General features: G+C 39.8%; 1 protein-coding gene across 3 annotated transcripts in view; it reads right to left on the bottom strand.

The window, feature by feature from the left end:
- ARHGEF10 (Rho guanine nucleotide exchange factor 10) overlaps positions 1–15612 on the bottom strand; it is a 174823-nt gene that overhangs the window by 43281 nt on the left and 115930 nt on the right. For all 3 annotated transcript variants that reach the window (XM_063442906.1, XM_063442909.1, XM_063442907.1), the window contains one exon: positions 2554–2696. In XM_063442906.1, coding sequence (XP_063298976.1) covers positions 2554–2696 — 143 coding nt within the window. The remainder of the gene's footprint in view (positions 1–2553; positions 2697–15612) is intronic.

The following is a 15612-nucleotide window of genomic DNA, read 5'->3' as shown; positions in this document are numbered from 1 at the left end:
CTCCATATATACGGCATATATTCCACAGCCAGAGAAAGAGCTTCGCCAAGCTTTTAGGAACTTGGTTTTGTAAAAAAAATGCAATAAAGTGTGTATTTCTCAAGTTTATCTTTTGCCCTCTTTTATTTACAGGCCCACTCGTACGTTGGTTTTTCGGCACACCACAACCAACTTTGCTCACAGTTACTATTCATTACGTATTTAAATTCCGAGCACAAGTTAAAAGGCCTGAACTTGTGGAGGCCTGAATTTGTGGGAGGAGTAAGTCCCCTACTTAAACTCCCAGCCCCTACTCACCTCTGCCGTTCAGCTGATTGTTCCCACCCACCTACACCCTGTTATAAATACATTCTCCTTGGTGGGCCCTCTTTTATTTACAGGCCCACTCGTACGTTGGTTTTTCGGCACACCACAACCAACTTTGCTCACAGTTACTATTCATTACGTATTTAAATTCCGAGCACAAATAATATTTATTTATAAGAAATTATTTTGTTTTCAAAGAGGTCTGCTATTCTTTTAATACCCAGTTGCCTCCAATTATACATAACCATATCTTTCATGTTATATTGAAGAGTTTCTATGGGGGTGTATAGATGAATGGATTTTGAAAGATTCACTTTAATTTTCAAAACTTTTAAAGTATCAAACATTTTGACAATCAGTTGATAATTTTGTTTTTATTGATTTGATACAATTCTTCATGTTTCTTTGAAACCATGCATTATTTTGAATTTTGGGCTTGGTCCATAACATTACATTAGCAACTAAACAGGCTTGGTGTATCTTAGCAATATCCGGAAATAATATGCCGCCTTTACTATATTTGTTTTGAAAGATCTTTTGAAATATTCTTTGATGTTTATTTGCCCATATAAAATTTGAAAATAATCTTTAACATTGTAGAATCAAGTCATTGCTTAATCTAAAAAGGTAAAGAACTCAATAAATATAGCAATTTTGGTACAAAGTATGCATTAATTGTATTCAGACGACCCAGCCATGAAATCTCAATTTTGCTCCAAATATTCAATTGTTTTTTAATTGAACTATATGGATCTTCATAATTGCGTTGGATCAGATTTGGAATACTAAAGGATAATTTAATTAATGGATATCAATATAGTTTCGATTCCAATCAAAGCAGAATTTTTATTTAAGAAGAGATAGTTCATTGTCATCTATGTTCGATGCCAAAATTTGAGTTTTGTTTAGGTTTATTTTATAGTTAGAACATTTTCTATATAGTTCGATATGTTTCATAACCTCAGGGATTGAAATTAAAGGCTTCAACAGGGCCAGAAGCACATCATCAGCAAATATGTTCAACATTCTAATGGTTATGGACTTCTTATAGTGTAACACCAGTTGGGTCATGTGGTGGAGCAGGAAGAGACCTGGCTGAAAAGGAGGGGGTTTGTCTGAAAATGTCTGTAGTAGTGCGTGTATTATTTTCCAAAATGTGGGGATGAGAGAGCATTACCACCAAATGTGTAGTAGCGTGCCTTCAGATTGTAAAGGGGTAAAGGATTGCCGCATCTGTGGTGTTAGCAGTTTATTTGCGGTCTCCTGTATTTTACTGAAAAGGGAGGTGATGAATGAGGTCATATTTGATCATTGAGGTTCAGTAAAAAAAAAAAAATTCTTCCCACAAAGTGATGGTGGTAAACTGCTATGCTGTTGCAGCATTGCATACAGTTGATATGCTGTGTTCTAAGAGGTCTGGTCCGAGGAATGCGATCTTGAACTGAGTCAGTTACCTAGGGTTGCTGTGGGATGTGTTTCCTAGATAAGCTAGGATCTGTCCATAGCAGAACTGTGTCATGAATTCCCAGGAGGGAAGTCGGGTTGTGTATCAATAAGTAGACAGGAATGAGGACAATTTTAGTTTGGGAGTCAAAGTGTGACATACTACTAAGGGGGCCTTAATATAGGGGTGTAATGTTGGCAAGAGTCTACTATCTGGTTTGCCCACCCAAATGAATACCAGCATTGGTATTTACACTTGGACCATCTCTATTACCTTCCAGAGGTTATGTATTCCCTCCTTAGCCCACTCCACCATCCACAGCAAGTGCATCTGTAGTATGTAGTATGATTTAAAATATTCTCCAGTGCCAGGAAAACAAACCAGTTTTCCTGGAACTGCATGTTCCTACAGTGCCCCCCTCCCTCCTACACCCCATCCCATGTTGCTGAAGGGGTAAAAACAGTAATTTGAGTAATCTGACTTCTCCAATTGATGTAGTGCAAAATATACTATTTTACATAATTACATAAAATGGATGTACAAAAAGTTCACGTGACTTTCTTTTTTACATACTTTTACAAAGTAGCATCACAAAATTCACAAATGCTCAATTTCACAGTGATCATGCAATTAAATACCACAGCTGACTTGTGTACAGTAAATTTTGAACAGTTCCTAATGTGAATTTCCAAAGAAAACAAATAACTGAGCAATTGCTACTGGTGTAATTTGAAATGAAAACCTCTTTTTATGAACACAACTCTTCCAACAGTTAACAGGTAATGCACAACACTGTTATTTACCTCAATAACATGAGTCTCTGTACCAATAACAAATATTTGTCCACCAGAAGCAGCCCAAATGGTACTTTCCATTACAAGAAGGCTTCGAACTGGTAAAACTCCAAATTTTAACAACTTCGGGGTGTCTAGATTCCAGATTCCATCTAAAAAGAAAAGAAAATCAGTTATTGAATAACTCATCAAAGTATACAATCTAGAGTTCTGTTCCCCCCTGATAGGTCCTTCATTGTGATATATCTTAAACCAGCTTGCAAAAGCTGCAGATCTTGTCTTTGCAAACTTTCCCCCTTGTTCCCCAGCCCACACTTTCTGCGGCCGTCCAATCACAGACTTCCCAGTACCTCATTAAGAAGTCTTTGTAAAGCATGTGCTCTAAGCAATTGCCTGACTCCTGAGTTTTGCTTCCTGGAGCTAAACAAACCAGCACGCAAGAGCAGTTGGTACACTGGGCCCCTCACACTGAGGGGGCCAATGCACTTACGGCCACCTGCTGGGCTTTAACTGCGTGACTGGGTCCTTCTCATACTGGTAGCCTGAGAGGAACTACGTTCAGTCTTTGGACTAAGGTTGATTTACACATCAGTGCTAGATAGTGATGTCCCGAACAGTTCGCCGGGAACCGTTCGCCGGCGAACATAGCGTGTTCAGTCCGCCCCCTATTCGTCTTCATTGAGTAAACTTTGACCCTGTACCTCACAGTCAGCAGACACATTCCAGCCAATCAGCAGCAGACCCTCCCTCCCACCTCCATGACGAATAGGGGGCAGACCGAACATCGCGCGTGTTCACGACCGCGAACACGCTATGTTCGCTGGCGAACGGTTCCTGGCGAACTGTTCGGGACGTCACTAGTGCTAGATAGTAAACTAGAAATTAAGCCATGCTAGTATTTATGACATGCTTGCCTAATATATGTAGAATTTACAGGTGTAGTGCAGTATGATAGCTAAAAGTCTACAAGTGCCCATTAATTTGCCAAACAGTGCCCTAGTTGAGAGAAGACATAGTACACATTAAGAGAAAATGAGAAATCAACATGTGAAGACACAATTCTAGACCACTGGAGAGTCGCTACGAGAGACATGCAGACCCCTGGGCTCCAGCTTGGGTGACCGCTGGTGAAAAACAGTCTTGCAGCCTCTGGACTCTGCTCATTCCTGCCCCTGGTCAGGGTGTAGCAAGAGCAGAATCCTGACAAGGTAGTAAGTCCGGTGGGTGACACCCTTCGGCACTTCATGAACCTGCGCCCGTGTGTGTACCTGTGCAAATCTGTATGTGTGTGTGTATGTGTACTTGTGTCAGTGTGTATGTGTATTGTATGTGTGTCAGTGTGCGAGAGTGTGTCTGTGTGTGTATACTGTATGTGTACCTGTATCTCTGTGTATGTGCATCTATAAAATCTATTGTTCGGCATGCACATTTTGCAGAATTATTAGAAAACAAAATGGATAAAATAAATTTAAAAAATTCTTCACCCTGCCACACTCACAATAACTCCCCCAATCCTGTCACTCACCCATGCCATATTCACCCTATTACACATACCTTCTCTACCACTGTCACACTCACCCCCAAAGCCTGTCATGCTCTTTCTTCATCACTCTGTCACACTCGCCGCCTTTCAACCCGCCACACTCATGCTATCTCATTAACCACTCCAATTCTGTCATACTTACTCCCCCCCCCCCCCCCCCCCCAACCATTCCACACTATCCATGTGGGACGTGAATGAGACATATGGAGGGGATGAGGGGTCGTGAACGTGACACACGAAGGGGCAGGGGTAAGACGTATTGGGGGGGGGGGGGGGGTTCTAGTTATGCATCTGCTCACTGCAGCATACTTCATCCCTCACTGAGATATATTATATTATTTTCCTTAGGAAAGCACTGGGGGCCTACTGCGCATGCACGACAATCGCTACTCTGCACCAATCAGCATCTCCTCATATAGATTCATTATACCAGTGAATTATACTATGGAGTGAGTTTGAAGTCTGAGTGACAGCCACTAGAGGTGTCTTTAGGAACAAATGTAAACGTTGTCTCTGAATTCTAATATGCACACCAAATTAAATAATTTGTTGGAAAATTTGTTTTAAACTTATGTGAGGAAAGAAATGTTTTTTGATAGTACCATTTAACACAGTACTGTAGCATCAACACACACAGACTGAATCTTTAAAAAAATAAATATCAGTTTACTGGGGTAATGTGCCACGGTTAGGTATCACACTGTGCACAATCTGTTTGAATGGTTTATCACCAGTTTATATTTTAATGTGACTTGCACAGAATGCAGGTCGATTAATTAGAAAGTTGCCAATGCAAGTATAAATATCACGTAAATCCTCCCTAGCGGTCAAGTCATCCTAATGTTTCTGCTCTGATAGATAAAAGTGCCTGTATCATGAGAACACATATTGAATGACCCTCCCTGTCTCCAAACAACTTCATTTCAAATGAAAGCAGACTTCACCAAAGTCTCCCACCAAGATTTATGCATGTGAAAGATTGAGGATGGAAGCCAGATTCACATATTACATTGGCTCAGATTAATTTCTAGTTATGCTGGGAATTAAAAGAAGAAAAAAAGCAACACAGTTGTGTTGTGGATGTTACAGGTGGTGAGTATATACTAAATAGAACCCAAGTAAGTGTAAAATTCCAAACATAAAGAAATGTATCAGTATAATAAATACTCAGCAGTAGAATTGGGAAAGTGAATAAAAGGTTATTTAACCCTTTATGAGGCTGGAAGGGGGTTGGTACAACAATGAAATAGTTGTGCAAGTACAGAACGCTTACAAACAGAAAACACTGGACTGGTATCTTGGCTCCAGTCCGATCACTGCTTGATGTAGCATTATTTTGTACAGATGATTTGTATGTAATATGGTATGGTATGGTATTTTCATGTAAACCATATTAAGGGACTTGATTTTCTATATACATGTCCATTATATTTGCTTTTTTACCATGTATATTTTGCTTAACAATGCTATTTATTTCTGTGACTATATCTGTAATTTTATATGGATGAATTGATCAATTAAGTTGTTTTTTTTTTATTTTGTGTGTAATGGATTGAACACATTACTTATTATTCCTATCTGTACTAGGTTGAGTGATCCAATGCACACTGGTATTATATAACTTTTCTTAGCAGATTATGTAGGAGTCCAAAAATTTAGATTTAAAAAAATAAATAAAAAAAATTGTCATAGCAATTTGTATGTAAGTTGCCTGCTAATTTAGTATTTACAGGTTTAAAAGCAAGGTTACTCCTGCTATTCAAGTCACCATTGTAAATATGTTTGTTCATAGCCCTTTTATAAAACCATGACTTGTGAAATGCATCTGATGCTATAAATGTTTAACCCTATTAAATTTTATAAAAAAATATATATTTATAATTTTTTTTTTTTTTAACATCGTCACTTTTAACCAGGATTTTTCTGCTGCTGTGATCGGGATATATCTTGTGGTGTGGATAAAGCCATCATAATTTTTTAAGTGTCCTGATTGACATTTACTGTGAGATTTCCAATTTACAGTGTAACACTATTGGAGCTTGTGCTTCTCTTACAAATCTACTCTATCCACTATGATCTAAGTGCAGAGCATGTCCACTCTATCCACTATGATCTATGTGCAGAGCATGTCCACTCTATCTACTATGATCTATGTGCAGAGCATGTCCACTCTATCCACTATGATCTATGTGCAGAGCGTGTCCACTCTATCCACTATGATCTATGTGCAGAGCCTGTCCACTCTATCCACTATGATCTATGTGCAGAGCACGTCCACTCTATCCACTATGATCTATGTGCAGAGCACGTCCACTCTATCCACTATGATCTATGTGCAGAGCATGTCCACTCTATCCACTATGATCTATGTGCAGAGCATGTCCACACTATCCACTATGATCTATGTGCAGAGCATGTCCACACTATCCACTATGATCTATGTGCAGAGCATGTCCACACTATCCAATATGATCTATGTGCAGAACATGTCCACTCTACTCACTATGATCTAAGTGCAGAGCATGTCCACTCTATCCACTATGATCTAAGTGCAGAGCATGTCCACTCTATCCACTATGATCTAAGTGCAGAGCCTGTCCACTCTATCCACTATGATCTATGTGCAGAGTATGTCCACTCTATCCACTATAATCTATGTGCAGAGCATGTCCACTCTATCCACTATGATCTATGTGCAGAGCATGTCCACTCTATCCACTATGATCTATGTGCAGAGCATGTCCACTCTATCCACTATGATCTATGTGCAGAGCATGTCCACTCTATCCACTATGTGATCTATTCTATTTCTTTCTCTTTTAAGGAATACATTACCATGAGACCTACAAGCAACATTATTAAATTTTTTTCTGGTTCACCATTTTATTCTGTATCTATTTTGATCTATGTGCTGAGTATGTCCACTCTATCCACTATGATCTATGTGCAGAGCATGTCCACTCTATCCACTATGATCTATGTGCAGAGCATGTCCACTCTATCCACTATGATCTATGTGCAGAGCATGTCCACTCTATCCACTATGATGCAGAGCATGTCTACTCTATCCACTATGATCTATGTGCAGAGCATGTCCACTCTATCCACTATGATCTATGTGCAGAGCATGTCCACACTATCCACTATGATCTATGTGCAGAGCATGTCCACACTATCCACTATGATCTATGTGCAGAGCATGTCCACTCTACCCACTATGATCTAAGTGGAGAGCATGTCCACTCTATCCAGTATGATCTAAGTGCAGAGCATGTCCACTCTATCCACTATGATCTAAGTGCAGAGCATGTCCACTCTATCCACTATAATCTATGTGCAGAGCATGTCCACTCTATCCACTATGATCTATGTGCAGAGCATGTCCACTCTATCCACTATGATCTATGTGCAGAGCATGTCCACTCTATCCACTATGATCTATGTGCAGAGCATGTCCACTCCATCCACTATGATCTATGTGCAGAGCATGTCCACTCTATCCACTATGATCTATGTGCAGAGCATGTCCACTCTATCCACTATGATCTATGTGCAGAGCATGTCCACTATATCCACTATGATCTATGTGCAGAGCATGTCCACTCTATCCACTATGATCTATGTGCAGAGTATGTCCACTCTATCCACTATGATCTATGTGCAGAGCATGTCCACTCCATCCACTATGATCTAAGTGCAGAGCATGTCCACTCTATCCACTATGATCTATGTGCAGAGCGTGTCCACTCTATCCACTATGATCTATGTGCAGAGCATGTCCACTCTATCCACTATAATCTATGTGCAGAGTATGTCCACTCTATCCACTATGATCTATGTGCGGAGCATGTCCACTCTATCCACTATGATCTATGTGCAGAGCATGTCCACTCTATCCACTATGATCTATATGCAGAGCATGTCCACTCTATCCACTATGATCTAAGTGCAGAGCATGTCCACTCTATCCACTATGATCTATGTGCAGAGCGTGTCCACTCTATCCACTATGATCTATGTGCAGAGCCTGTCCACTCTATCCACTATGATCTATGTGCAGAGTATGTCCACTCTATCCACTATAATCTATGTGCAGAGCATGTCCACTCTATCCACTATGATCTATGTGCAGAGCATGTCCACTCTATCCACTATGATCTATGTGCAGAGCATGTCCACTCTATCCACTATGATCTATGTGCAGAGCATGTCCACTCTATCCACTATGATCTATGTGCAGAGCATGTCCACTCCATCCACTATGATCTATGTGCAGAGCATGTCCACTCTATCCACTATGATCTATGTGCAGAGCATGTCCACTCTATCCACTATGATCTATGTGCAGAGCATGTCCACTCTATCCACTATAATCTATGTGCAGAGTATGTCCACTCTATTCACTATGATCTATGTGCGGAGCATGTCCACTCTATCCACTATGATCTATGTGCAGAGCATGTCCACTCTATCCACTATGATCTATATGCAGAGCATGTCCACTCTATCCACTATGATCTATGTGCAGAGAACCCAAATCGCTAACAATGACAATCTGGGGGCTAAGAGACCTTTAAGTCTCTAACAGCCGTGTGTGATTATTGCTATTATACTTGACACTGTATATCGGAAAATTACAGAACTACACTATGCTATTCTATTTCTTTCTCTTTTAAGGAATACATTACCGTGAGACCTACAAGCAACATTATTACATTTTTTTCTGGTTCAACATTTTATTCTGTATCTATTTTGATCTATGTGCAGAGTATGTCCACTCTATCCACTATGATCTATATGCAGAGCATGTCCACTCTATCCACTATGATCTATGTGCAGAGCATGTCCACTCTATCCACTATGATCTATGTGCAGATTTAATAGGGGTTATCAGTTTTAAACATTTCTGTTGCCTATTTAGAGCGGTTTTATTTTTTCCCACATTTTATATTGATATTAGAAGATACATCTAGTTTATGAACAATATTCAGATCTGCTTCACTGCCCCTGAATTCCAACTGCAGACAAAGTCAGAAGGCAGAAAAATGCTAATTTTTTCTGGTTTGCTCTCTTCACATTTTTTCTAAATCCTTTGTGTCAATCTGATGGGATCTTGTAATCACCCTTAACAGCTTCTGCATATCTCCAATTATCACAAAATGTAGAAGGTGCTGGAGCAAGTCTATGCCAAGGATTCAATGTTTCCATAAGTAAAATGTCATGTTACGGCATATTTCATTTTGATATATGAAGGTTTTTTGTTTTTTTAGGCAATGCATTTTGTCAACCGACAGGTTTGTAATATGCAATGCATAAGTAAACACTAACATAAATGTACCATGTCAAATTAATCAGGAGAGCTTCTACACACCTGAATGCAGTTTACCTTTCCTATATTTATTGCTCTGGTACATGTATCATGCGTTGATGGAAATCTGATTAAACATCAAATCTCTAGCTAGGGAGAAGGGGGAAGGAGTCTTGGCTGGCAAAGATTGTACAATGACATTACATATTCAGCCACTAATTGCATACAATTACACAAATCATAGATCTAGTTACCATAGTAACAACATGAAAGCTGACTGTAAACATTTTACATTACAATGGTTAACAGTAGCAGGGGAGAATTACCTTTCACAGATATATCAAAAACTAACAATTGTTAAACAAGTCAGACAAATAAAACCTGCATGTAAATCAAGTGTTCTTAGCTTCTTAATATTAATTGTCCTTTGGTTCAAGTTCATCCTGAACATACTGTTCTTGTGGTTTTCTGACTGCTATTCCCTTCTACACCATACATAGAGCACACAAATGTTGTTCAGATCGGAGGTATGTACCAAACTGGCAAAGTATTTGCACATGCCAACAATTCCAGATGAATTTGGACAGACTTCCATTTCCACTCCCCCAACACGCATTTTTCTAATCCAATGTAAATTATCGATAAAATTAAGCTTATATTTATTGGTACCTCAGACTGCTGAGTTCACACAGACTGCTGAGTTCACACACAGACAGACTGCAGTGAGGGGAGCAGTGTGTGTCGGGAGTGCCATGTGTTTGTAATGTGCATAGGGTCCATATTATGTGTGGGGGTGAGAAGTGAGCAAATGCTATTTGTTATTTATAAAAAAAAAAAAAAAAAAAAAAAGCTTTATTCTCCCCACCCTTTTTACCTTTAGCCAGGGAGGGGGCATATTGCACAACCTGGTGGTCCAGTGGGGAGTAGTGAGTTTTCGCCTGCAGCTCCTCTGGCTGCAGGTCGACTCTCTTGTCCTATTGCAAGGTGAGCGCTATGTCGGAGAGTTGCCATGATAATGTGCAGCAACACTCTGAACTGCCTGCTCATGGGAGGAACACACAGCCTCCCAAAAACTCCTCCTCTCCCCTCTCCTGCAGACATATGGGTCCCTCCCTCTCCTGGAGCAAAGTGACTTTGGGCTGGAGAACGAGATCTTTGATCTCATCGGCACACAGCAAGGCAGACTGTGCATGGTCAAGCAGGTGAAATGATCTCCCCTGTCTGCCTCATGGCTATGCCTGTGGGGCCTCTGGACAACTGCCCAGCGTGACCATGCAGAGAAACTGCTATGTTTACATTGCAGGATTAATCCAGCCTCTAGTGGCTGTCTTCCTGACAGCCGCTAGAGGTGCTTCCATGACGCGAAAATCGCATTGAGCACACAAAATGTCCATAGGAATGCCTTGAGAATTTTTTTTACTATGGGCGTTTTTAATGCGTGCGCAGCTCTGGCAGCGCATGCGCATTCGGCTCCACTCGGGAGCCAATGTCGGAGGGGGAGGAGAGGTCCCCAGCGCTGGATAAAGGTAAGTGGCTGAAGGGGTTTTAACCCCTTCAGCCCAGCAGATAGGGGTTCTGAGGGAGGTGGGACCCTAAGGATTATACAGTGTCAGGAAAACGAGTTTGTTTTCCCTGACACTATAGTGGTCCTTTAATTAATCCACACAAGGGACATATGCAAGTTGTCTATTTAAACAATTTACCAATACTGAGCTGCACTACGTTGTAAGACTTTCAAAGTGATATCTTTTTTCATGGGATTAAAAGGTCACTGTGCTAATGTGAGAAGGATTTTAGATGGATCAAAACTGAAACAGTATAAGAACAGATGAGGAGTTTCTTAGTTAAATTGAAGCTTAGTTAAATGGACATGATCACACATTGAACATCTACCTCAGAATTTAGTGTTTGTCAGTATACGGTGGTTCCTGTAGAAAATATAAAGCTTATTTATTAAAAAAAACAAAATCTGTTTTGTACAGCTACATAAAGGCTTCCTATTTATAAAAAAAATTTAAAAAAAAAAAATTATAGATTGATTATAGCATGTAGACTTGTCCTAGTGAGCAGGTAAAACATATACCTAAGCCCAAAAGACGGCAGAGTGAAAATAATGCTGGATTTCATTTTTGTGTTGATTTCCTTATCAAACAGAAAGAATATATATGCATTTCGAATTGTGATTTGTTGGGTTCCAGAAGCTTTGCCAGAGAAACCAGAAACATTTATGAAATGTGAAATTATATTGGAGTTAACAAACGCCACCAACACACAATTACATTTATAAAGAAATGTATTGAGATATTGACACATTCACTTGAGCTAGCTGAGCTGTACAGAGACAAAAGCAAATTTTAAGTGTCTTATTCAAAATGTAAGTTTATGAATTTCCAGCAAAATAGGGAGCAGGACCAGACTGTGATGTCAGATGGACGTGTTCTGTGAGAGATCCTGGCTAGTCTCTTTAGTTTGGCTGTTTACTGATAATTTTTACAATTTCTGTAAAACCAGTGATACATTATCTGACCATACAGTACTTTTGATGGTGCAGCCTGGTGTGCTAAGTGGATGTACAGGTACCCAGCCTGGAGAAGCCAGAGTATTTGTGGCTTCTGGATTGAGACCATTTCATCCCCTTTGGTCTGGCAGAAGGGGTGATGGGTGAGAGGGGATATTCTGGTCCACACCTAGGAGGCTCTATTGTTATATCTATACACCTCTGGTTTGGTGGGTAATACAGCTGTGTCATACACAGTCGATTCCAACATTGAGGGTGCCATTTGCTCCTCAGATACCCTAGACAAGTTCTCATACTATGGCTAGATCAAAGATATTTGAGGATTTTTGGTTAAAAGATATCCCATTGACTGCACCCTCCTACACTTTGGGTGACAATCTGCATCTTACTTTGCTGCAGCATTCTCCTTGTCCATTAACAGGTCATGCTTGCTGGCAGAGTTTTCTGCCGCATTGTTTCTGCTTCCCCACAAGTTTGGAACTCCCCAAGACCAGCACAACTTCATTATGAAAAAAGTTAGATGCCAACCTCATTCCTGCTCATATCTCAAAAGTACATGGTTTGGGGTGTGCACCTTATATTTATTTATTTATAAAATATTTTACCAGGATGGATACATTGAGATTTCTCTCATTTTCAAGTTATGTCCTAGGTCCTCAAAACATTGCATTGTCACAAAAGGATACAATATTACAAGAAATACAATATACAAACTATATATATATATATATATATATATATATATATATATATATATATATATATATATTATAAATTTAACACATAACAGGTGCATTCTGTGCTGAGGTATATTGCCATAGATCTCTTAAAAAGATTTTTAGATTAAATAGAGATTTAGCTTTGTCCCTGAGGTTATTCCATAATTGAGGTGCTCTGTAGGAAAATGAGGATCGAGTTACTTTATTTTTGTATTGCAGTATGCTAAATATCGTGCTAGTACTGGATCAGACGTTATAGGAGGTGGGAACAGCTGGGTAGAGCATTCTACTCAGGTAGGGTTGGAGCTTTGCAGAAAAGCTCTTATGCACAAGGCTGGAAAGATTAAGAGTGCGTCGGGATTCCAGCGATAGCTCTTTTAACATGTCACAAGGGTGGGTAAAGTAATTACATTCTAGTACAAAGCGGCAGAGCGAGTTATATAACGTATTAAGTTTATTAAGGTGGGTTTGCGATGCAGGTGCATACACGACATCCCATAATCAATGACCGGCATTAGCATTTGTTGTACTGTTTCCTTACTGTAGGGCTTAGGCAGGATTTGTTTCTGTAAAGGGCACCTAGTTTAGGGTAAAGTTTTGAAGAGATTTTTTCCAATGTGAAGGCCAAAGGATAGATTGGGGTCTAGCATCATACCTAGATATTTGAAAGAACAGCTTGCTGTCAGTGTGCTATTTGAATTTGTTCTGATACATAGTTGTTGATTTTGTAGTTTACTTAATTTAGGTAAAGTTCCAAAGTTCATTGTAACTGTTTTGTCTGTGTTTAGGAAGAGTTTGTTAACCGCTATCTACTTTTCTACTTCTTTGACTTGGTATTGGAGCATGGTAGATTGGGTTTACTAGCGTAGATTATAGGATTATCTGCATACATGTGTACAGTTGAGGATTTGCAGACATTAGGCAGATCATTTATAAATAATGTGAATAGCAGAGGGCTGAATATGGAGCCTTGGGGAATCCCAAACGTGACTGGAAGAGGAAGGGAGGCACTATCAGAAATGGCTCGGTCAGAAACATATGATCAAAACCAGGTTGGCGGACGATCACCAATGCCTGAGTTTTTAAGTTTTTGCAAAAGAATGCCATGGTATACTGTGTCAAAGGCCTTGGCAAAATCAAGGAAAAGAGCTCCAGTTAAGTCTCCTTGTTCCATGCCAATTTGGATGTCATGGCAAACTGTTAAGAGGGCAGTCGAAGTTGAGTGATTTTGACGAAAGCCTGATTGGCCGGGTAAGATCATTTGATTGTTGATAATATTCACATAGCTGCATGTGGATGCATTTTTCCAAGATGTTTGACAATACTGGGAGCAATTAATCGGGCGATAGTTAGATACGAAAAGTACTGTCACCACTTTTATGGATAGGTACTACTTTTGCAGTCTTCCAAAGTGTGGGTATGTATCCTGACACCAGGGATTCATTGATAAGGGGAGTGACAGGTTCAGCAATTGCTGGTGTACTGAGCTTCAGCAACATTGCTGGGATTTGATTTTTACTGGTTTTTCATTTTTAAATTATTAAGATGTTTATTAATAACACTAACAGACATAGGTCTAAAATTTAATTTCTCTATACGAGGATTTTGAAGATTTGGCAGGGCCTGAAAAGGAGAGTTGATAGTTATCTTAGCAACCAGGGTGTTCGCACATCCAACAAAATAATTATTAAAGGCATTTGCTACATCTAGGGGGTGTTAAAGTGTCTGGTTGTCCATTTTGACAGTGGAGGGTTGGGAGTGGATTGTGGGGGGTTATGCTATTTATGATTTTCCAAAAGTTTCTTGGGTTTGATATGTTCCAAATTTTCACAGAAATATTGGGCCTTTGCCATTTTTGTTTGTTTTGTGCATGCATTACGCCATTGTCTGTAGGCACAGTGATCGTTCATGGAGCCAGTACGCTTGAACTTTGACCACAGTGAATCTCTAAGTTGGTACGTTTGAATGAGCTGTAACCCAGTGCAGGTGTGTCCCTTTTATTCACACTTTATGTAGAGGGGCATGCAAATTCCAAACACGCAAGAGATCGGACTGAAAAAATGCAATTGCAGAGTCTAGATCTGGGATTAGACTTAATCTGTGCCATGGTATGTTCTTGAGAATGTTTAAAAAGGATTCAAGATTACATTTCTTGAAAGACCTGGTGATTATAATCTTGGAATTATAATCTCAGCAGGGGATTGCCACCATTACACAGTCATTGAGTCTATTATTATTATTGCCATTTATATAGCGCCAACAGATTCCGTAGCACTTTACAATATTATGAGACAGGGGATTTAATGATAAATAGGACAATTACAAGAAAACTTACAGGAATGATAGGTTGAAGAGGACCCTGCTCAAACAAGCTTACAGTCTATAGGAGGTAGGGTATAAAACACATTAGGAAAGGAAATAGCAATCAAATAAGGTGGAATTGAAGCAGAGCTGGAGGAGAGAGTAAAGTGCTGCACTTTAGGAGAGAGCAAGAGACCGGTATGTGAGGTAGAGGTTACTCTGGGAGGCCATAGGCTTTACTAAAGAGATGGGTTTTTAAGGCAGTTCTTAAGGGATTGAAGACTAGGGGAGAGTCTGATGGCAGTAGATATATCTGAGTGTCATCAGCATACAGGTGGTAGTGGAATAAAAATGAGGTAATAAGTTTGCCAAGAGAGGCAGTATAAATAGAAAATAGAAGGGGAACAAGGATAGAGCCTTAGGGGACTCCAACCGAGACAGGATGAGGGGAGGAGGTATCATTAGAAAAGGATACACTAAATGAGCATTGGGAGAGATAAGAGGAAAACCACGAGAGGACAGAGTCACAGAGACTGAGTGATTGAAGCGTTTGAAGAAGGGGAGCATGATCAACAGTGTCAAAGGCAGCAGAGAGGTGGGGAGAATTCTTTCCTTAGCTGTTCAATCTTGTCGGTAAAGTAGCATGCAAAGCTATCGGCTGTAAGGTTAGTTTGGGGGG

Source organism: Pelobates fuscus, chromosome 2 (assembly GCF_036172605.1).
Source record: "Pelobates fuscus isolate aPelFus1 chromosome 2, aPelFus1.pri, whole genome shotgun sequence".
Taxonomy (NCBI): domain Eukaryota; kingdom Metazoa; phylum Chordata; class Amphibia; order Anura; family Pelobatidae; genus Pelobates; species Pelobates fuscus.
Note: the sequence above shows the minus strand (reverse complement) of the source record. Positions and strands in the feature narration are given on the sequence as shown.